General features: G+C 28.4%; 1 protein-coding gene across 3 annotated transcripts in view; it reads right to left on the minus strand.

The window, feature by feature from the left end:
• Positions 1–25,937, minus strand: part of LOC106683221 (tyrosine-protein phosphatase non-receptor type 11) — a 132,304-nt gene that overhangs the window by 9,397 nt on the left and 96,970 nt on the right. For all 3 annotated transcript variants that reach the window (XM_067052147.1, XM_067052146.1, XM_067052148.1), the window contains one exon: positions 277–439. In XM_067052147.1, the coding sequence (XP_066908248.1) occupies positions 277–439 (163 nt within the window). The remainder of the gene's footprint in view (positions 1–276; positions 440–25,937) is intronic.

A 25,937-nucleotide genomic window follows, 5' to 3' on the forward strand; every position in this document is an offset into this window, starting at 1 on the left:
CCTAACCCTCTAATTCTGCTCTACTTCACAGTTTGTTTCTTTGATGCCTACTCTATTCTTGCTCTTGTCTTTCTGATTCCATTACCATAACCTACAAACTTATTATTTTTTTTAAAGGAGTTATAACTACTATCTATGTTTTTATTTCAAAGCTGGTAATAAACTAGTCAAAGTACCAGTTGAATAATTATAATTATATTAAATAATTATTAAAACTTACAATTGCTGTAATTAATAAATTACAGTTTATTTTAAAAATCATTTCTGAAATCTTACCTGACATCGAATCATTACATGAGTGACTTTGTCATCTGTTCTAACAGATAATACGTAGTCTCCAGGCTTACTCTGTGATTCACGAACTAGAAAACTACCATTTTTCCCTTTGTCCAAAATAAGCTTTTCCGCTTCTTTTCCAGATAAATGACCATGAAACCACCTGGAATAATATTTAACATGAATACTATGATCAAACATAAAAAGCTCACAAATAAAAATTAACAGTATAACAAAAAAAAAAAATAAATAAAAACTTAAGTCAGTTTCCTAACAAAAAATTATTCATAGAAACAGTTTGACTAAGCAAACCTACAAGCGTCATTATAAAAGAATATACTTAATTTATATTAGAAATAATGTACTTACAATTTTTATATGATAAAATTCACACTATTAGTAAATATAAAACTATATATTTAAAATCTACAAAATATATCCTGATCATAAAAAAATCTCAGAGATAAACATTTAATTCTAGAATATGCACATGATATTTAACATTTTTTTAAAGTAAGAAAAGGGTGGAGACTGACTGAAACTATAATAAGTGAAACTGAATATAAAGATAAAATCAAATACTTGAGTTTTGTTCAAAAAATAACCCTAATGGTGTAGCAATGCTATATAAAAGAATTTTGTATGATCTCTCACAAACTATGGTCTTTGACAGGCTTTCTATATCATAAAGCAAGACCAAATTGATCTGTTGATAATTACCCCTAATCCAACTTGAAACATTAAAGTAGTAAAAGACATACTTCATGAAAGAAAGCTTGTTTTCCATTTTAAAAAAAGTTTATAAAAAAAAAATATTATTTTCCAAAAATGTGGCTAAAAATAGATATTATGAAAATCAGTTATTATGTTAATATTTGAATTAAATAACTACAATGAGCTTTTAACCAGTACTAAAAATAATGACAGCCTCACTTGGTTTTAAAAAATAATCACTGAAATAAACCATTAACATAGCACTGATTATATAATTATTACACTAATAAAACTAGATATTTGTGGGTGCAGGCTATAAAAATGAAAAAAAAATACAGAAAATTTACGGTACATTTTTATATTTTTACCTTTTAATCCAACCATCATATCCCTTACTAATATTTTTTTTTAAATTACTGTTTTCAAAAGCACACTCAATGAAACAATAATTATTTAATAGACAAACTAATTTTATACTTATACATTTTCACAAATGTAAATACATGAATAAATAATTAGATGTAACAATGAAAAAAAAATTAATATAGATAAAAGCAGTAATAATGAGAAAGATATAACAGAAGAAGTAAAAATCATTAAAATAAGTTAAATTAATACTTCAACATTAATAGGATGTAAAAGGTAATACACCAAAATAAAGATAAACCACAGAAAATAAAAGAAAATGTATTTTTTTTGTTTTGTTTTTAGGGAATAATCTAATAAATAAAATATATACTTTTGAATTGGTTTAATAAAGATTTACATAACTTATATGTTCCAAATACAACATGACATAAAATTGAACATGCAATATTACAGGAGTTTTCAACTGAGGACAAAACAATTATTTTTTCTGATAACACAAGAGTTCCCAAATGTTTTTTAGCCACTAACATATATTACAATGACTAAGAGTAAATCTAAGAAAACATTTTTAATTAAGTAGACGATACATCTCTAAAACGTGCCCCACAGTTTGGGAACCCCTGACATAGTACATTTGCTAGGTAGAATAAAAATTACTCTAAAGAAAATAATTTAAACATTTTTAGAAACTAATTACCATGAGTAAATTTTTATTAAATCATCACGAAAAAAAATAGTGCGTGACATGTATACTGATTATCAGAGACCTGAATTTAAGACAGGCCCGTATTAGTTTGTCTTCTTTGTCTTTTATTTACTTTTAAAAAAAATTCTGTTTCCAAATTTTGGGGGAAAAGTGCCCGTAGTTGAATATTTTGATTTAAAAAAAAAATTTTATACATATATTAAGAGGTTGATAATTTTCAAAATAAATTATAACTCAAGAAAAATAGTTCAAACATCAAATCCTTCATAACTTCTATGAAAGGATTTGTAGTTTGGATCAACTTGTAATTTTTACTGCACACATATTTTCTTTTTCAAATTATTTTTTTATTGCAACTCATCTAAGCAAAACATAGTTAACTATAATTAATTAATTTTCAACATTAAAGCATAGATTTTCTTTTTAAAAAAATATATATTTAATAAAGGACTATTTTTTAATATTTATATTTTTTTTGTATTTTAATCTGTTTTTTTTTTTTATAGTTCAATGGAACCAGTCTTTACTAATGATAATGTTTTTTATTAAGAAAAATATTTTTTTATTTAATCAACAAATATTAATTTCATGCTTCAACATGAGATAATTTTTTTTAATCTGTTCTCTTCCTTACATTAACAATTCATTATTTATTATACTTATATTATTCAAAACATAAAATTATTTGATCAACTATTGGGTGTTTTATAACATGAGAATAATTGCAAATTAGGGCTTTTCCAAAGTACATTTTACATTTTGTTAAAGACTTTTAATTACATATTTTAGGATAATTTCCTGCAAAATAATCTGGTCTCTGATGTAGACTATTAATCAACTGAACTTTAATCTTCAATAATTTATTAGAGCAGAAAAAATTGAACCTACAATGTACAATATGCGTTTGAAATAACAATGTGCAATTGAGGAAGAACAAGAGAGAAATAAATGATCGAACTATCTAATATTACCTTCAAAGTAAGTCAGAGTACTTCCCCTTCCTCGTCTAAATCATTATCATTCAACAAAAGGATGCATTCTTGGTTTAACATTATTTCAATGCATGAGATTCTATCTTGTTTTAGATTAACATACCATACATCTGGACACAACATGTTTCTATGTTATTTAATGGTACAAATATTTAGTTTTAGGTCTTTTTTTCAGTCATATATAACATAATTTATGGGGAGTAAAATTCATAAAACAAGAACTGGATATAATGATCCCTTTTAATTAAACAATTCTTTATTGAATTCTACGCCATCTTTCAAATAAAAAAACCTTTCACAGTACATCCTCGAAGATTAAGGTGGAAGCACAGAAGAAAGACAAAGTTGAAAAATGGGAATTATTATAGTCGGTCTCAAAACATGCAGATTTATACATAATATAAAAAAACACTTTCTTCCTTAAACTAACAATTTTTTATGAGAAAGGGATCAGTTAAAAAGTTTGTAGAATTTGGTAGAAAAAGGTGTTAAGAAGCAAATACAATTAAATTAATTTATTAGTTGTTATTAAAATTTCATACTTATTCAACTAATTTACTTCGAATATCACGCAATTACTCAAGTAGTAACTACTTTTTTTTCTGTTTACAAGTTATATTCGCACATTTGATGTTATATTAAATTAAGAATCAGTTATATTTATAAGCAATCCTCAATATTAAGTATTTGATACTGGTTAACTTTAATAAGCCATGCCATAAAGTAGGACTAGAATTGTATTCCACAATGATGAAGGAAGAATATAAGCTTGCAATGAAGTTATTTTATCTCCAAAGTATAGTTTCTTAAGTTGGAAAGTTTAATAAATTTTGAATTAGACAGTGAATTTTAACTTCCTTTATTAGTTGCTCACTAATTTTTACATTTTATCCTGGACATTTCAGGCCTTCGTTTCTCCATATTCAGCTTTGTAATAAAATTTATTCTTATTTTTTTTACAATACACTTCTATTAGTCAAATAAATAGATATAATAAATTAATTAAAATTATTCCATATATTACAGTTATATATATTTGTGGCAAAGGGTTACATTTTTTCTCTGTAACCTGTGTAGAGCCTACCGTCATAACAATCTTCTTAAACTTCACATTAGTATGTGACTAATAAAGGAAGTTAAAATTCACTACTTATATAATCAATATATATATTATTCTTTTATCTCTTAACTGAGCTGAAACCCCGATAATTTATCTGGAGCTAGTTATTTATAAATAAATAATTAATGCCCCAAAACTGGCTTTATTATAACGAGTAAATTAAATAATTATTAACTCAAACAGATTACAGCCAATGAGGACTGTATCACTCACTGTAAAAGCACAATAATATTTAAATCTCGATATCTCGATAATTAAATATCTCTCTCTATTTATATAGTTTAATATCTCTACAGACTATCCCACAGTTACGCTACATGTTAAAAAGTAACTCTAGCTCTGCTATGGTCAATGCACAATAAAATAAAAAATATTTTTTAAGTTGTGCCATTGTAAAAGCAAATCAGCAATATTCCAACAATTGGGGAAAATAAAATGAAAAGAAGTAATTTCAAAATAAAAATAGTTGTTTAACAGTTAAACAACAAGGTAATTTTAATGTTCTAAGAAGATAACATTTATGAAATTTTACATTCTTATTTGTGTCAAGAAGAAACATGGAAGAAATCACAGCTACTACAGATTAGATTAAGGAAGAATATGACATAGGCGTGTACTAAGAAGGTTGCTTGCTTTTCCATTTAACAAAAGCCACTGCTACACGATGCTTCCAATATCTTCCAAGTTGGATGCTCGTAGGTTGGACACACCATGTGTCAAACTAAGCTCAATGGTTGGATACAACATGTGTCAAACTACGCTCGACAGTTGGACACTTGTGTCAAACTCTGAGCTTCCAATGCTTACAATAATTCGTTTTTCCAAACATTCGATTCAACATTCATAACATCGGGTAGCAGCGACTTAAGCCATATAATACTTAGAGATTTAAATGTAATTGAGACAGTTCAGATATTCTTGTTCTTAATGATTGATTCGTTCATTACTAACAGGAGGGTACCATCGACAAGAGGATATTCGTTTCCATTGAAGAGGAATGTTTTGACAACGAGCATTGGAGTGCAACTGAACTCTTTTACCACAGATTACTTTAGTTGCAAAGATCTGAAAAATATAGATGACGAACCTATAGATGTTCGGTGAGCCATTATTGACACTGCAAGAAATGTTTTAAAAATAAAATGATGGCAATAACTCTATATAAATAAGAAGACAAATTAGGCATATATAAATTTCAAACTCCATGCAACTTAAGCATTCATTTTAGCTACAAAACATGTGGTTACACGAGTAGAAACTGCACTTCATTACCAACTAAATCATTGGACGGTAGAGAACCAGTTTGGAGTCCCACACTTTCTTTATAAAAATTATGCCGCTGCGTAGGACTCATTGACCAGAAAATAAATCAGCTAAACCCACTATTAGCCTAGTTCCGTGTCTGCAAGTATCCTTACATAAACGGAAGGCGGGGGTCACAGTCATTTGTGATGTCACTCATAAATCGAGGGCGCGTCAGGCTTAAGATATCTTTATTAGTGTATCCATCCCACATCTAGATTTCACACGCATGAGTGTATGCTATCCTACATCTATATTGACACGCACAACGAGAGAGAGGGGGAGAGAGAGAGAGAGAGAGAGAGAGAGAGAGAGAGAGAGAGAGAGAGAGAGAGAACTCTTTGATTCGAAAAAACACATGTGTTGGCCTATATCTGGAATTCTGCGAGTAGCTTGAAAGGTCAAGGGCAAAAGATAAACCCAAGATTCAACATCAGTCTACGATATCACTGACTAATTAGGCATCTTGGAGAGAAATGCTTTATTTAGTCATGCTGCCCAATTACATTCGGTTGCTACAATACACAGCATACTAATCAGTCCATGATCGGACATATATACAATACATAGTATTATTCGCATATATTCGCATGTATATGACAATAAATTTTTTCATTACATTATATTTTCTTTACTAGAAAAATAGACATACTCATTAAAAAACAATGATAATGATATTAAGAAATTATAAGTACCTATTACTTATTTATAGAGAGAAGCGACTACAGTTAATATAATATCTAATCTTGCACATACCACAGTTCTGAGGTTTACGTTGGTTTCCAATGCACGTTAATAATACTTATTTATATGGCAAAATAAACCACTGTTTCACAATTCAAATAGATATAAAGTTTTCTTCAAGAGGCGGATCGAATGTTCCATCAAAATTTTTAACATACTCGGGTACACGTAACAGTGAAGACAAGTTGAGAACTACTAATTTTTCAGTGGAAAGTTATAAACTGAAGTTTAATATTTCAAATTAGCTACATTAATGCGGTAATTAATATATGTGTTTTCCTCAAGTTTAATTTTAAATCAAGGTTGCAAGGAATTATGCTTGGCTGACGATTGTATATTTCATTGCACAAAAAAACTAAGTGATGCACAATCTTTCCTAAACTTCACAAAGATGGTGAAAAAACGTGTAGAGGATACATTTTTTTCCTTGAGAACGAATTTCGGTAATTGAATGCATATAAGAAAAAAAATCAAGCGAACAAGAATCAAATTATAATATGAGTCATCAACAAATACAACTAGTAACAGAAACAAACCTCTCATCTCATCGAACTTACGATTCTCAGTACTCATCATACGGTAAATAACCTGAAGGTTCGATGCCGATACCACCAATTGCTGTCTACATACATTTGTTCGGTGACGCCCGCCCGAAACCAAATCTACAAGATTTATATACTTATATATATACTTTCCTTCTACATACGCTTTGGTCTAATCATCGGACCAGTGTTCATTAAAGATTGAAAGGATTCGTTTTATGCTAAGCTCTGCAACATTACACGCGTATCTTATTTGCCGCAATGCAATCACCTGAATTATTTTTGCTTCGCTTCGCTTAGCATTCTAAATTCACCTGTTAACTCATCCTTCTTTGGTTCAAATAATTTTCCCCAATATTTTATCTTCAAAAACTTTAAGGCGCTATTCTTCCTTCATTGTAAGAGGCCAAGTTTCTTGCCCGGAGAGAACAACAATCAAACATTAAAAACTAATTATTTACATTTAATTATAGAAGAGATCTCCCCATGTCGAATAAAAGAAATAAATTAACAAACATCAATTAATCTACAGTTGAAAATTTGAAATTTTTCATGTCCTGTAATAACTTTAGTAATATTAAATTCACTTGGGTATCTTCTATGAGAAAATTGAAAGAGCAACACTTCCTTTTGAATTTTTTCCCCACGCAACAAAAATTTTTTCCACAGCCAATGAAAATTAGGAATTAGTTCAAATTCCCATTTATTTGAACCAAAGCCACTGATTCCCTTTAATTTTAGAGTGTAGTAGGTTATCGGCGGTCGAGGTACATATGCGGGCAGGAACTTCATTGATAAAAAGAAAAGGAAAAAAGTAGTAGAAATGGGAAAAAAAATATATGATTTATCTGAAAAATAGTAAGTTCTAAATATCATAAAATAACATAATGGTGACCAAATGATTAGTCGTTGTAAATATCAACTTTCGATCATGAGTTCTTTTGTTAAATCTATTTCTAAAAAGCAACATGATATTGTTAAACACTCAATTTCCCAAATTTATTTGTAATTCTTCAATGTTTTTCACTTTTTTGAAAAATAAGACAATATTGATGTATAGGGTTCTAATGAAAAGTTAAGATTAATATAACACTTAAAAATTTATTTAAAACCAAAATTCCGTCAATTAGACAGATGGAATTAAAGAATTTATAGAAGTATTATATTTAATATTGTGAAATGTGATTGCGTGAATATTTTATAAGAAGTAGCTGAGAATGGCATACAAGCTGAAACATTGTTGAAATAAATGTGATGTTCATGAAGTATAAGAGTCTATAAATATTAATAACAATAATATTTGAAGCTAGGCAAGTTTAAAAATAACAGTTTCAGTTACTTATGGAACATAACTGAACATTTTTTTAAAAAATAAATCTCGGTCTTTGACACGTAAGTACTTGATTGCCTATTAGTGAATTCTATAAACGACCATTTTTAATTTTAATCTTTTACTTTGAAGATTATTTAGTAAAACGTTAATTATTAACTGTAAGAACTTGGTCCGTATGGCGTGCAAGAAAGACACACAAAATAGCAGAAAAAATATTTATTACTAATTTACAAGTTTACTTCTTTTATTTTTTTCTTTAATCTTTTTAATTTTACGTTATGAATTACTAAAGACAATGATGTGCGTCACAAAAGACATGCACTAAACTCAGTATTTTTCAAAATGTTTCAATTTACTTTGGATTCACGAAATTTTCAGTTGTTTTGTATTTTTTTTTCTGTTATACAATATGTTAATTATCAGTAATATATAGACAATTTATTTTATTTTAATAAATATTTATATTACTGAATTTCAACCTAAAGCAATATTTACAAACTGTATCTTAGTTATATTTCAAGTAGTATTATTTTATTTTATTTGTATATTTGCAATTTACATCAAGTTGTCATTTTATTTTTCTTAAGTTAGTCATATCTTTGCTCGTATTTTTTTTCTTTTCTTTTGAGAATAAAGATTTTTCATTTTTATTTCCTTCTTAATTTTTTTTTTCTTATTTTGAACTTATATATTTTTTCAATTTTATTTATAAAACCTCTTCCCTCTATATATCATAAGTCTTATAACAGATGGAAATAAAAATAAAACATAAATTTGGCTTTAAAGTTAATTATTACAACCGAATACCACAAAAGGCGATATTTGAAAACTTATTGAAAATTATTTTGACTGACGGAATAAAATTTAGAACTAAAAGTTTAAACTTAATATACTAATATTCCAGGTAAAATTTTCTGTTATTATTGAAAAGACGAATAAGACAGTTAGAATCGGAGTGTTACTTAAACATCTTGAATTCTCAAAAAAAAAAAATCATAAACAAGGTTTACAAAAGCTTCTACGACGAAATGGTGCATAACAACCCACAAATACACGCCAGTTTTACAGCAGAAATTCTACTAAGATTCAAAAGGAATGAGGAAGTTATCGGATTTTTAAAAATGTTTTTTCCTGACCAATTTCACTTATTTTTTTTCTTTATTTTTTTTTTGTAGAAACGAATCCTCGTGGGAGATACAAAGCCAATAGTATCACGAACGGACATTAAAAGAAAACGGAAACAGTCTAGAGGTAGATATGTGAAAGTACATCATGGCTAGTTGGCTACCTTCAAACCTATTGTTGCATATATCACATCACTCTCATACGCGCAAGCCAGGTTCAACCTTTCCATTTCCAAATGTGGAGCATCCATTGTTAAGAGAAAGTTATAGTTCTATTGTTATATTTTATAACCAATATTACGTATAAAAAAACATCTCACGTAAACACGGGGTATGACTGGAGCAACGCTCAAACTCTACACTCGATCCTTTTTACGTGCTGATCGAGGTAATTTAAAAATAAAATTCTTTTTAATTAGATTATGTAAATATATATATATATATATTTTGTTGCAAAGAATCTCCTCGCCTCAGGTCCGCCGATCCTGATACGACCTGTATAGACCTGATATACAATAAACGTTTGTCTCAATTTCGCCATGAAGTCCAATTGAACCGGCAATGAGGTCAAGATCGAAATAGACACCTTGTAAGGTTGCCTGTCAGCTATATATTCACTTATCTTAAGTTGATTTACTGTTTCATCAATCAAGCCATTCAATCTTTAAACCCTTATTCAAAAATAAATAAATGAGCAAGATTTATTTGTGATAAACCGGAATGAACTAATTTACTGTTTTCGCTACTAAGCGGTAAAATAAATGTTAATTTTAATTTGATTGCGACATGTAAAAAAAGGAAAAATATCCTCATTAGAGTATGTTGAGGTTTATTGAATCTCGAAAATTGGCGAATAATAATGAACAATGCGGTAAAATAAGGCGAGATTGTGCCGTATAGGACGAGAATACGCCAGTTTAATTTTTGAGGTGGTAACAAAATCAACTTTGTTCCGACCTGGAATATAACAGGTTAACAAAAAATAACGAAGCCCGATCGGGAGATATCGGATGGTCTTGACTTTTTCGATTGAAAGTAGGAATTTATATATATCTTTTTTTCTCCTTTAACATTTCGTATTTAATCATTGTTCTTTACCGCAAGCAATAAGGATTGGTTATTTATTATAAATAAACAAAATCAAAGCTACTTTAAAAGAAAAATATTTTTTAAAAATCGGCATTAAAGCCCTGTTGAACTATTTTAATAGCCTCGATGATATTAAATGTACAACGATATACTGAGTTTAATAAAAACTATAAGAAGAGTTTTTGAGAATTTTTTAAAAATAATTGATTTGTTGTTATTTACAATTATATATAACTAGTATATAAAATTATATGATATAAACATGTGGAGTATATACCCATTGATAGAACTCCAGTAACGTTACTAGAGAAGATCTCAATTTTCTTTTCAGACGCCTAGGACTGAGAAAATATTAAAAATGTGGCTTTGCGGACCTCAAAATATGTATTTCTGTTGGAAACTTGTGTTCGAAATTTCGTAAGATCGTAATTCTCGCATTCAATATATAGGTAAGTGAAAGTAACAAGGTTGGCCTAATCTCATCCAACTCAATATGATGAGATTCCCCAAGAATAAAAAATGACATCCCAAATTCAAAAGCACATTTTATATAAGCTGGTAAATAAAGAAAAAACTGACATAATCACACTTCATTTCACGGTTTTGTTGCTTTCTATATTGAATGGTCTTGAATTTTACTTATAATTTACAAGGTACAAGTAAAAATTTAGTAAAGTATTCATTTAAACTTTCTATTAAGATTTCCTAGATGAATCCCAACAAAAATAGACACTCCATGGATTCCCCACTAATCCGGAGGAAGTCGACTATGTTGTGGCGGCTTGGAACGTGATATCATCCCCGACAACCTCCTTGTTTTAGGAGAAAGTGACTCATCTTTTCCGGTCTTGCACGAGGAACTTCCCTTCCGGTTAGTCAGTGCTGGAGTTGGTGAATATAAAACAAGGGAACTTATTAACATAGCTATTTCGAAATTGCCTTTTATCACGAATGCCCTCTATGAATGGGAGACAATGAAGAAGTCGGTAACCTTCCAAAAAAAGAGCCAGATTCATTCATAAGCCATTTACAATCGAAACGGGTTTACGTGCCCTATCATATATCAATTCATTATTTGAAGGGGAGAGACTCGCATGCTGATGTTGCTCTTTCAGAATGGATATCGCTTGAATATTCATTGATATGGCTGTATAGAGGTTAATAACACACTTCATCTCCATAAATTTCACTTTTTTTTCTTTTTTATGAAACTCCTAAAATTAGTAAGAATTAATTTTCGAAAGAGAAAATAATTAATTTGTCTTAAGGTGCGAGATGATAAAGGATGTCACACTGTATATTTTAATAATTATCTCTTTTTGATCAGTTTCTACGAAACTTCACTTAAGACACTGTTTTTATAAACATAATTAATTGAAAAGAAAATTAAAGGAAGAAGTTAAGGCCTGAATTTCCTGTAAAATAGGTAAGAAATTAATTTTTAGTATTGTAACCTACTCTTTTTCTCCTTGAAGGTATTTGATTTCCTGTGGACCAATAGAAATAGTAATAGTGGCAAAAAAGGCCACGTCAGTAGTGTTAAATAAACTTATGGTTTTCCACTCAGCTCGCAAGTTTAGATTTTTAATTTCAATTAAATCCAAACAATATAGCCTTTTCTTGCTTCATTTTTTAAAACTACTAACACTATTTCTAGCCTAATTTTTTTATCCCAACGCCTTCAGAGATCACAGACGTATATTTTTTATTTCAGGGTAGTCAACATGGTCATTTTATATGCTCAAAACTTACTTCATACTATGTCGACTTTTCTACTACGGGGCCCCGTAACTTATACTTTATCAACAGGACCTCGTTTTCATACTAAAAATTTACTAATCGTCGAGTGAACCATATATATGGTCAGTCTAACGACTTATGTCCGAACAAATCCAAAATAAAAATTGTGTACATCTAAAAAAATCAATTTGTTTTCAATGAGATATCTCTAGGCTCAATGATGATTGCAAAAGTAGTGTATGTCCAACTTGAAATACAAAACTATACAGTTCTATGAAGTTATATTTTTTTTTTGTAAAAACTAGTCAGTCACAAATCTCTTTAAAGCATTTGAAGCAAATTTACTATAAAAAAAAAAAAATAAAAAAATAAAATAAATACATTGGTATTTAGTAGGTTATTAGTAGAATAGTAGATTGATATGCGGAAAACATGGTCGGGGAATAAGATGTAACTACATTCAATAACAGTAGAAAAAGTATTCTAAAATAATAAATAAGCAACTAGTGACATCTCGTAACAGAAACAGTTATTGCAAAAGAAATAACAAAATTATTGTGATAACTCTTATTATCAATAACAGAGAACAGTCGAGGTACTGAAAAACGTTATTGTGTTTAGATATTCCACCTTTGATTCATAAAAAGAAATATACAAACAATTTCAGCAAAGTTGAAATTTTTAATTGCGTCTTAAAATTTATTTGTTGTAAAGTAGTCGTTTTGCTTATACGATGTATAACTTCGTAGCCATCAACATGATTTTCCTTTATTATTCAAATTCAGATAGGAATAAAAATATATTTTTCACGCCCTGGACTGATTTAGCATAAACGTTTTAGAAAGTTCTACATAATCTGGTCATAAACTTCCTACTTATGCCATTGAATTAATTGTTTTAACTACCATTACTATATTTTAAACAACTGAATTAAATCTGGATTATACACTTCGTGTTTTTTGAATAATAAATTATATTTTTTAAATATTTTAATATCCACTAGGCGAAACAAATTTACTGCAAGAAATCATTCCAGCAAATGTAATTGGCAATATAGATTAAATTCCTATTTTTAAATATTGAAAAACAACATTGATCGAGGTATATAAAATTTTGATTAAATTCAGGGGTTATGTAATACTGCCAACCAATCCTTGGGGCAGAAAATTAAAACATTATTTTAATTTAATGCTAAAGATAATAAGTGAAGCAGCTGAAGTTTAAAAATGAAGGATTACGAATCCTGCATTCGCATATTCATAAATTTGTCTTTATTCCATTGATTATTATTTGTATTAAGAGAGACAATTATATTTTCAGGCAATAATATATGTTTAAAAAATAAAAATGTTTACAATTTTTTTTTTCAAAATTACGAAAAGAAGTTCTGTAAAAATAGAAGAAAAATCATATAATTAAAATGCATTATTGTTATTTTTTTTAATTAAACCAGAAAAAATAAGTTAATCAGTTTATTTTAAATATGGCATTGTTCAATAAGTCAAATTGTTGAGTAATTAAATTTAAAAAAAATGATTATAGCAATTAATATTTTTTTAACATTTATGGGTTCCCATGGAGTGAAATTCAGTCATCAAATTTGAAAATTTTTTGAGCCGTTCGCTTAATAAGTCGCGACACCAAAAACCATATATGATAAGCAAAACGCATTCCTCGTTGTGGCTAGGTCGCTATAGAATACAGGAATGAAAGAAATGTGTTTATTTATAAAAAATACAAACAATGAATTTATTTAAACAATTACAACGCTAGACATTGACAATGGAAAAATATCCGTCAGTCAAAGCCTGTGTGTAATTTTAACTAAATTACAAGAATAATAATACTTACAAAAAAAAAAGTTATATGCCTTAAAAGCAATATTTTAACTAGACAATAATTTTAAACAAGGACCGTATTTCCTTTAACAAAACAAAAAAAATAATTTTTTTCATAATATTTCTGTTTGAAACTTTTGCCCATTTTCTCCTATAATTAAAATATATTAATTAATATCATTATTAATTTAATTATGAAGGTAATTCACTGTCTCGGAAGAAAAAGAACCTTAAAGTATCATAAACTAAGGGAGGTGTTGAGAGTTGACTGTAGATTAATATGTGAAAAAGATGGTCGGGGATCCGTTAGGCAAATAAACAAAAAAAGTATTTTTAGGCATGAATACATTTTTTTTTGTTTATTTGCTAACACTTATATTACATAATAATTAAACAAACCAATTATATCTAACTTGTAATAATTGTGATATGGCATTAATCCCTTATACGTTAACCAACTGAGCGCTTTCCAATGTAGCCCGTCGTACATAGGGTCTAAGAGCTCTCCAATTATAATAATAAAGGCTTAACGAACCCGAAGGTACGATGCCGATACCACCAAACGCTCTCTGCATGCATCCTTCCAGTGATGTCCCTCTAAACCCAATTCCACTAAATCAATTTTAACACAATCCTCCCATCTACGTTTCGGTCCACCCCTCGGACGTTTACCCGTTGGTTCAGTGTTTATTAACATTTCAGGGATCCGCTCGTTACTAAGCGCTACAACCTTACATGCCCATCTTACACGCCGCAATCGAATAGCTTGAATTATATTTACCGGGTGTAGGTCCCTTAATTCAGCGCTGTGTAATCGTCTAAATTCTCCCGTTAATTCATCCTTTTTGGGTTCGAATATTTTGCGTAATACTTTATTTTCGAAAACCTTAAGACGCTGTTCATCCCTTAGTGTAAGGGGCCACGTCTCACATCCATAAAGAACAGTGGGAAGGATAATGGTTTTGTAAATTCTAATATTTAGGTTTTTCGATAGAAGGCGCGAACTAAGTAGTTTCGAAATTGAAAAATAACAAGCATTTCCCAACTTCAATCTAGCTTTTATTTCCTCATCAATTTAGTTTTTTCTGGTTACCGTAGAACCTAAATATTTAAACCTATCTACCTGTTCAAACGTATTTCCTCCTATATCTATATCACCGAAATTGCTTACATTTCTACTGGTTAATATACATGGTTAATATTTTGTTTTATCCGTATTTATTTCAAGACCTAGTTCCTTACTGGAGTTTATTAGCGCGGTTGTATTTAGTTATATAAACTCTTTGTCATCACCCAATAATACCAAATCATCTGCATACTCTAGCACCGGTATTTTACCACCTAAAGATAAACCCTTTTCGGTATTTATCACACTTTTAATGCTCTCCAGTTAGTGCCTTTTATAAACTGAGTACTTGTTCTGATGAGCAGGTTCGGTGTCCAAAATATTTTATTCTGATTTTCCCTATATTTATGACATGTTCCCAAGAAGTGAAAGGTATCTTCCTTTTCTTTGGAGTTACATACCCGGCAGTTAACGATACTCTCATTCATCCACGATTTTACGTTTAATTTGTGCAATCCAGCTCAAATGGCACAGCAAAAAATGGTCTTCATCGATACCAAATCAAAATTATTTATAAATATGGCTTTATAGGATACAGGATATAGATTAGTGGTGTAATTCGTATTCCAATTTAGTGAAAATCTCAAAATCTGGACAAGAATAATGAAATCTGTGATTTTATGAATATCGAAAATCCGTTCTTAATTTTATGTCCGAGGTTCATTTATATCAATTTGAAATATTAGTTACATCTTAAGAAACTATAGCCTGTTGTAGGAAAGAATTTATTTTATTTTAAATTATTTTTGTATCAATAAAAATCGATGAGAAACACATTTTTTTCCCTTATTTATTTAAATTGTTCATAACCCTTCCCCGACACACAAAACCGTATAATCCTCATGAGTGATAAAAAGGAAAGTTGTTCGGGACATTTTTCTTTTTAACATTAGGCCAGTACTTTTGATTTGATTTTTTTCTTATTAGGAGATACATGGCGAAAACCCACAAAAATCTGTAAAAAAAATGAAAATCGGAAAAATATTCCATATTAACATTCACGAATTCAATTAACATGAAATTAGTTTAAAATTTCATATCACGAGCTGAAAAAAGAAAAAAAATCTTGAATTATTTTTAAAACAGCGCATATTAATCATATCACATAATTCTCAAGTACAATTGAGTAATTAAATCAACAAAAGAAATTTTAAAAAAATCAATGAATTATTTGTTATTGTTATAAAGTTTATATAAAATAGGCGATAGAAGTGTATTTCCACATCACAAAACCCTGTCCAAGCATCAGTTCGCCTCTTGGCGAATTTAACTCAAAATCGATAATCGCTTTTATGTCGGATCTTCTCATAGTTAAAATTTGTTCGTCCGCTGCAACAATAAAATTCGCCCGAAATATATAATAAAAATCTCGAACTATATTTATTTTTTAGAAGTAACTAAATAATAGATTATAATGTACTCATAAAATGCCATAGATTTCAGTTAATTTGTTTTGAGGAAGTAAGAAAAAATCATTAATACATAAAAAATACTTTAGGTAAAAAAAAAGTCGCGGTAAATATCTTACCATAACTAGAAGAAATCCTTGTCAAACAGGATTACTGGTTTAACTCGTTTCTTACTCCTATAGTTAAATTTATGAGACACATAATTAAAAATTAAAATTGTATTTTAAACTTCTTAGTAAGTTCTTCACTAAGCGTTCAGGAAATTAGTTTAGTCCAACCATCTAAGGCTCAAAAAGTTTGTTTTCAAGAAAAAAAAATCCTAAAAGTATTTTTCTCAATGGATCTATCTTTATTTTTGATCTTTTGGTGGCACTGAATCATTAATTCAGGTTTTCACATTGCCAGCCGCAGGTTTCAATACGAAAGGAAAATAAGAACACAATTTAAGGAGGGAAAAATTCGATTTTTCGCTTATAATAAGAATTTTTCTAAGATACCATAAAAGATTAAAACAGAAAAAAATTCCAAAAATTGCCTATTTTGTATTTAGTTTCATCTAACCTCCGACACCACTATAAAATAGTATATATTTCGAAGTTTCGCAGAAGATGTTTTCTGATAAAAAATCATAATATTTTTCTCAACGATTCTGTTTTGTTTTTTTTGTTTTTGTTTTTTTTGTACACTGAATCCGATATGCAGGCTTGCAATCACGTAGGCCGAAGAAGGCTTCATAAAGAAAATAGAGGAAAAAGTGAAAATTTTGGGTGTGTCAGTTTTTCGCTCAAATTAGAAAATTAAGTACTCCTCAAGGACTAGTATCCTATAAGAAACTAAAGGATATAACAATTCCTACAAAATATTAATTTATAATAATTATCATACTTTATTTTAAACCCACCTAAAACCCCATTAGAACGCGGTAAACTTTACGATTTTCAGTGTAAAATGAATATCCATTTTAACCCTCCAGTATGACTTAGTCATAGATGATATATGTGAAATGGTTGATAGTTGGCACAACCAGACAGTTAGAAGAGAATGTTTTTAGTTTTTAGACTAAATTAAATCAAATAGACTTACAAATTATTTTTTAATTTCGGCAAATTTAATTATGGATGGAATGTTTATCAATTTATCTAAAATTATTCAAGTTATTAGCAAAAAATGTTCAAAAATTGAGTAGTTTTCTGTATTTCTGTAATAAAACCCTGAAAACTTCACCACGAAAAAAGAATTTTAACTAAATGTTTAGGACTTAGTTTCAGAAAATTGAGTTTGCTGAACAATTTGGAAAAGCTGAGCTAAACCGTTCTTCTCCTGTAGTCTGCAATTATCATTAATTATATAAAAGGTTAAAAAAATGAATACAAATAATTAAGAACCCTATTAGCTTACATTTAGAACCATCTTAGAGAAGAACCAACATCAACGATTAAACAAATAATTTATATATCCTTTTTTTTTCGATGTTTTTCTTAAAACTTCTTTTATGACCCCCTTTTACGCAGCAAACACAAAATAGGCTGCTAATACATTTATTACATTGTATCAAGAACACTTCCAATCATAAACTTCTTCATAAATCATGTATTATTTTAGTTCTCTAAAATACCATTGCCATTGTACGTTCCAATATATTGTGAATAAAAAAATGAGTACTTTTTTTTATAAAAGGCAAGATGTTAGAACAATTTGATGAATCAATTTTAGTTATTTAATTTATTAAAACATCATTTTCAGGTGAATACAAAGGGAAATAATTTACCACCAAACAATGTAACGCGTTTGATCCAAGCATCTATAAATAAACAAAACATATGCTCAGGATAAAATCTTAATTGTTTCCTTCCCGGTGACTTTGGCCCCAACCTCACCTTGGAGGACTCGCAAATACGACCTCAGTCGCTGAAGCCAGCCCAATTTATGTTTAAAAAAAATAATTTATATAATAGAGAAAAAAAATATGTTTCCTTAAAAATAAAAAGTTCATATTACATTGAACAGGACGTAAATTTAAAATAAGGATAGCTTTGTTTATTTCAGGAAGTACATAAGCACCAAAAATAGATTTTGAGTAAAACAGAAAAAATAAATCCACTATATTTTGAATACTTGAAATTTCCAAAAATGACAATGTATTTTAACTTAAACTTAAACTTCGAAAACTAATTTGTTCTAAGTTTAGTGGATTGATTTATGGGAGGGGGGGGGAGATATCTCAGTAATTTTAGACTTACGACCTTTCTGAAATAAATAATTGAATAACTGATGTAATATAGTTAAGAACATACATATTTTTATTTTTGCCTATTCACTAAAAATATAAGTAATAGAGCATCCCATCCTAACTGATATCACTAATTAATCCTTTACTGATTAGTTGAAATTAATTGATTCAAATTCAAATATATTAATCATGACCATAGGACAAAGTGTTGAATAAAAATAATGCCGTAAATATAATTGAATTATTTAGATCTATAAATAAAAGGAATGAGGGAATACAGAAGAATGAATGAATAAAAAAAATACGCAGGTGCAATCACATCAATTATATTTTATCAATACATCAATATAAAAATCCTAAAATAATATATTTTATGAATACAAACCCAAAATATGAATATATATGGAGAAAAGGACCAATAGGCCAATATGTCGAATACGTTTCCCCCAATATTACCCATAGAAAATATATATTTTTTTAAGCACATGCCAACAAGATATAAACTATTGCATATTACAAATATCAAATTCTCCATAGGGATTAAATTATATGGTTTATCGTACATTGAGATTAGGTGCTATATGCATAAATATAATATAAAACTTTAAAACCTACAAATAAAGCGTTGAGATGTAAAAATGGATAAACTAAATTTGAAAAATTGTTTAAAAATTTTAAAATATGCTATAAATAAAAGATAGTTAGTTTTAGGTTTATTTTTTTTTTTTTAAATTATTATTATTCTGTAATTTTTATACCACATCAGAAATATACTTGTGAAATATTGTAACGCTATTAAAAATAACAATTTTTAGAACAAATTAAACAACTCAGATCTATCCTAGTTTAGACAGAAAAATACGCGAATACTAAGAAAATTATTATTATTATAATTATTAAACATTTATATCAATTTTATGAAATTTTTCGAGGTGTATTTTTTATAGCAATCACTAAAAAGTATTTTTATTTTTGTTTTTACCAAAAACGAATTCTCTTCCGAAGATCCATTTACCAGTCCAAGCGGCTGTTTTGATTTAATTTTATTCTTTTTATACTTTTAAAATGAACCTATGAATGTATTAAGAAGAATAAAATAGTTGCAAAATATTTCACAAAATGAATGTTTTATCTTTGAAACAACGTTTCGGATAAAACGTTATAATCAGAAATACTGATTAATGACATTTCTTATTTAATTAAATTGAAAATACTAACCTAATTATGGATCCGAATTTATATATATTTTTTAATAGTCGAAACACGTTGTTGTTTGTTTGTTTATTAAGAAATTAAGGCGTAAAACCCATCGGTCATCAAAGCCAACATTCCACTCATGAAACACGTTGTTATAAAGAAAAATATATCTGGATAAAATTGTATAGTTATTCATCACCTTTTATATCACAATCATAACTTTAAATGCAAAATTAGATTGGATTAAGCTCGCTTTAGGAGTTACGAACCCAACACTTAAAAGAAGACACTAACTAGTGTGTAAAACATTGTACAATATATAACATTGTCCGGACAGGAATACGAAAAACAGATAGTAAATATCATGAAAAACAATTAAATATGAAGAATATTCCTAAAAGAAATATTATTGTTATTTTATGAATCTAAACCTTGATGTTTTATCACTCAATCGAGATTTGTCGAAAGTTGGAAGTTATATTTTTGACGATAATAAAAAAAAAGCATACTTACTAGAGGGAAAATAACAATATCTAAAACAAAAATTAAATTCGAGTAGCTTCGAAAATAAAGCAATAAAATGTTTTCTTTTAATGGACTAATTATTGTCAATACTTTTCATGATTATAGGTAATAGAACATTTAAACCTACTTGTTTAGAAACAATGGAACTCAATTTATTCATTATTATTTTTTTCAGAGAACTAACCACAATAGCTCAATGAGGAAAATTCATAAATATTTTCATATAACAAGGAGCGGAAAATACTTATGTTATTATTACACAAAATAATTTTCCCACCAGCTAATACGCGTATGACCTTAGGAGAGAGGATGTTAGGTATCAACAACTCCAAAAGTTGCTCTTAACGTCGACTTTAACTAAAGACCAGCCATTATTTAAATAAAATGGACCGAATGATTAAAAAGAGAAAATATTTTTATTTTGGTATTTGAGCAATACGGAGACCATTAATTTACATATTTTAAAATTCAACTCATTATCAGTGCTAAATACAAAGTTTTTATATCTTGTTTTATCCGAAAAGGTTATCATTCAATAAAGGTCACACAATACAATTAATGTTAAAATTTATTTTTAATAACGTAATAAAATAATAATCTTTTTTCTAATAATTAATATTTAATTTTTACTATCAATTATTAGAAAAACAAAATTATTAAAGAACCAAACAATACAATGAATACATTTTTTTACCACTACCTTGCAATGGAAGGGGAGTGGGTATTATTATAGGTAATCAAGCTATTATAATCAGAGCAAGGTATCGAGTTTTCATTTCATGAGACCGACACGAAATAAAAGTCAACCCTTCCAGGAAGTCCGACGCCGATGCATGTTCCAAATTGCTAGCTAAGGCAACTCTTTAACGAATTCGACAATATCGATCGCAAAATTAACATCTTACTTTAAAGAAATATATAACAATTAAAAATGATGCTAAACAGTTTTCTAACTTTGCTAAATTAGCAGCTTTTGAAATGGCTTTTAGGCATTTAGGCTGTTTTTATTCTAACCATTTTATTTTTTAATTATTATTTAACTAAACTAAAGCTCCTCAAATATAACAGATTAACAGCAAAATGCACTAATGTATATTTTTTGTCAATTATAATTCACGAATTACTCGAAATCATATCAAAATGGAAGTCTGTTGCACGCCTATTTTAGCAACGTATATATGTGTAAATATGAGAAAAAACAGGCAAAACTGAATTTAAGTAAAACTGTATTCATAAGTTTCATATGCTTTTTAATTTTAATTTTTATAAATACCCAACTATTTTAACTTCATGTGGAATCTTCAACTCCCAAATACTAACCATATAACATTAGCTTTTAATGACAATCAGTTTAGTAAAATCTCCGAACAGCGGTCAAGAATAACAAAAAATTGTAAAAATTAGCTATTCAATACAAAATGCATTCAAAGAATAGTTTCTGCAATTTTTAGAGTAATTATTGACAATTATCTTTAATGTTGTTTCATGCCGTCATAATACATTAAATATTCATGTAAGCTTTTGACTTGAAGATTTATTAGTCCAAATAAATAAAAGATTTTGATGACTCAGTGTTGGTTTTAGAGAGTGCGACGTTTTCCAGTGATCAGATGTGCCAGCAATTGTGGATTTGTATTCCGTAAGCCTGTTCCCAGTCCGGTATTTCTCAGTAAAAGTACAGGAGATATCTGGAGAGAGCTGGAAAGCCAATAGAATGCCCTATAAATCTACTGTAACCAACGATACAGCTAGCTGTGACTTAGGTTTCTCAGGATAAATTTTCTTTGAGATTCACATCGTGTATTTGCACATCATCCATTAATAGAATGGTTAATTCAAAGCTGCCAATAAGAATAATACAAAGAAATTCATCAATTTAATCATCAATGTAATTTTTTTTACACAGTCATTACAACTTTTAAATGAGGGTTATTCCAATATTGGTTTATACAGACAAGGGAGGACAATATTATTAAATAAGTAATTATATATAAATATCAAGTTCATAATCAAACTATTAATTATTTAAATTTGGGCCTAATTATTAAATAGCTGCTAGATAGGTATTCTTTTGAAATGCATTTGAAATATGCTAGATTGAGTTTAAATTTTTTTTTTTATCATTATAAATAGTATAATTATTTACTATGCTTTAAGCAAAACTTAATAACCTATTAGATATGGTCGAAACAAGAAAAAAGAAATTTTGTATTAAAACTTTTGTCTTACGGATTATGATAAAGCGGCAAAGATCGGAGCAAAACATTTAACATTATTATGCGGCAGTGCAGATTTGGTCTAGCAAGAAAAGCATTTCATAGTAAGAAATAGATTACCTCATAATTAGAGTTCAGATTTAAGCAGAGAAGACTTAGGTTTTCGGGTGAAAATAATTACCAAAAAAAGATATTTTTGACATACTAAGCCTTGAAAAATGGGTTTTGGTAGCGATCTTGATTTTTTTTAAAAATCATAAAATGCAGTACCAACTTACTAAATTGCATGCTGAAAAAGATAATGCAATTCGATTTTAAAAAAAATAAAAACAAATCCGAAAAACCTAACATTTTCTCTCATTTTTCACTCAGACCTCAATATCTTTAAAGCAATTTACCGTAATATAAAAATTATTTTAAATTTATATAAATAAGCTATTATTTGAGCACAAATGGAAGCCATAGTTTCCGAGAAACAGCTAATGAAACCCTATATTTTTATTTTTCCAAATAACGAGAAATCAAGAATAATTTAGTTAGATACCATTAGAAACTAAAGTATGGGTATGGGGAAAAAAACGTGAAAAAAAAATTGTTTAAACTTATGAGAACTCATATATTTGCTCAAAATATTAGACAACATAAAAAAAAAAAAAAAATATCTAATTAATTTTTATTTTAAGGTATAATCGATTTAAGTATATTGAGGACTGAGTGAAAAAGGAGTAAAAATGTTAGGAAAGATTGTTGAATTTTTAAAACTTATAACAAAATCACTTTCAGCACGAAATTTTGGACAAATTAAGATCATTTGAAAATTTTTTAATGACTTAAAAATATAAATAAAGATGGCCGTAAAATAAAAATTGTATTTTGCATCTGTAGATTTTTTTAGATATTCAGTATTCCAAGAAGATTCCAACCGTGAACAGAAAAATTCATATCTTGTCTATATAAAACTCTCATTTTTTTGCCTTAATTCTCTTCTTGTATAAGTGGCAAAATAAGCAGGGACCATTCATGAATTAAGGTCTTTATGAACTTTTCAAGACAAGTTTGGAGGTCTGTTAGGAATTGGAGGAAATTGGGTACCAAGAATATTAATGGAAGAAAGGTCTGCCTCTTGACTTTTCTTCCATTGATATTCGATAGGCTTCCAGGTTGTGCAATAAGACAATCGGTGGGTTTTTCGATCACAGGGTTGATTCACAGCTGATATAACAAAATATATCGAGCTTGAGCCCTCCAAAAAAAAAATAAATAAAAAAAAAATTAGGCATGGGCATTCAAACCCATCAGAAAAGTTTCAATACAAAACACTCAAGTACAAGAGCTTGATCATGAGATTGAGTACGGAATCATGATCGAATTCAGTGTTATTGTTTTCTCAACGCTAATTCAGAGATTAAAACTGAATGAAAAACAAACAGATAAAATACAGTGTATCGTTAAGACGCAAACAACCATGAATGGAAGCTAACCATGACCTAACATCTGTTCAGTATTGTGATCGAATCGAATTCCATTGATGCCCACACGTAAAGGCATTTTGTATTAGAACAATGGGATTCCTTTTGCGTTACCTAATTGGCTAATGACACCTGTCATTAGGTAATTGAGTCAATAATTTTATTATAAAGATCATTTCTTCCATTTTTTTTTTTAAGATTTATTAATAATAGAAACTCAAATATGCAACTTGTATATTTCTTATTGTATACGATATGTAATGGAGTTGTTAGAGTGGAATCCGGTGAGAAATATTTTTCTAATCATCCATACTCAGTATGTTTATTTATGAAAGAAAGAAATTCTGTACAATAGCTAATAATAAATTAACATGAACATGGAGCTGAAGACATAACTTAAAGAAATATTTTTTGATTACAAAATGCCTTTGATGCCTGTATCAGTATTACGAAATATAAAGTATATCCAATGCGTTTTGCATTTTTGTAAATAAATATAATTAAAAGTTAAATAATTTAATAATAATTCAATCTATAAAAATAATACAAACAAATATATTTAAAACCATTGAAATTAAAGAGGTTTTCCTGTTTAATGGATTTGTCAGAAATTTAAAATTATTGACCTTATTTGCACACTGAATAAATCATTTTGAATGATTTGTACAAATCAATTCGATCTAAGTTTTGAAAAAAAAGTTTTTTGAGAGAAAATTTTTTTTCAAAGACTACAGAATCAAACTTACTTATACTACAAATGATCATAAAAACGTCTAAAACAGAATTCTTGATAAGACTTTCAACAAAAACAAATACGTTTAGGCTTACAGATGATATCTAATTTTTTGTTTCAAATATGAACAAATACCTTCCACCGCTCACAAACATCATAAAATAGTACAAAGATTTTTTTTTCCTTTTTCTTTTTTAATTTTATGCACAGACGGGGAATAACTTTTGCCCATTATTATTTTTTCCATTTACCAAGTAATATATTCAGAACAGGTATTCAAAGAATAGAAACTCGACAACGTAAATTTTCTAGCCATTCCAATATAAAGAAGGCATTATCATAATAAATCACTGCAAATTAAGAAAACAGCAGGGAGTCTCATTTCAGAATGTTTGTTCCGAATGCTCATTGGATTGCACAAAGCATAAAATACGGCTTAAATTTGAGAGACTATTCTTTTTAGAGATAATAAATAAGTTTGATTTAGAGAAAAATGAATTTTGCAACAAGAAATATTATTAAAAATACTGTTGTAATTTAATTTAATCAATCTATCAACTGAAAGAATTTTATGAGGAGTTTTCATAAGTCAATAGGGGTATTTATTTATGATGTGTTAAATGTAAAATGTTATAAGTATAGGATTGTGAGCATCCCTATTTAGTCATGTTAAAATTAAAATGCAAAAGAGCTCCTAGCGGATTTTTTGAGCAACTTGTTTTATAGCCTTTCCTTCCAAAACTTCTGTTAAGTGCTGTTTACTTCTAAGTTTTCATTAAAGTAATTTATTACAACATGCCTCAATTGAGTGAAAAGTGAAAGTTGTGTAAAAGTTTGACTATTGAGTGTCTTGTTGATGCTCTAACTTGTGAGGAAGAGAATCGAGATGAGCTAATTGACAACCGTCATTCCATTATTATTATTATTGTCATCCATTGCTTTAGTTTTAAAAACATCCAAAACATAACTAAAACAATCAAAATACAAACTACGAGCAAGTTCAGCAGGTCTATTACGTGACGCCATTCTCTTTTTAACAGACTCTCAACTATGTTATATGTTATATCGTTTTAACATGGTAAAAGAAGGAAATATTTTTCCATTTAACATGTTAAACCAAAAATCATGAATACCCCTTATATA

This window comes from Halyomorpha halys, unplaced genomic scaffold, assembly GCF_000696795.3.
Source record: "Halyomorpha halys isolate HHAL.00 unplaced genomic scaffold, Hhal_1.1 Scaffold26.1, whole genome shotgun sequence".
In the NCBI taxonomy this organism is placed as follows: Eukaryota; Metazoa; Arthropoda; class Insecta; order Hemiptera; family Pentatomidae; genus Halyomorpha; species Halyomorpha halys.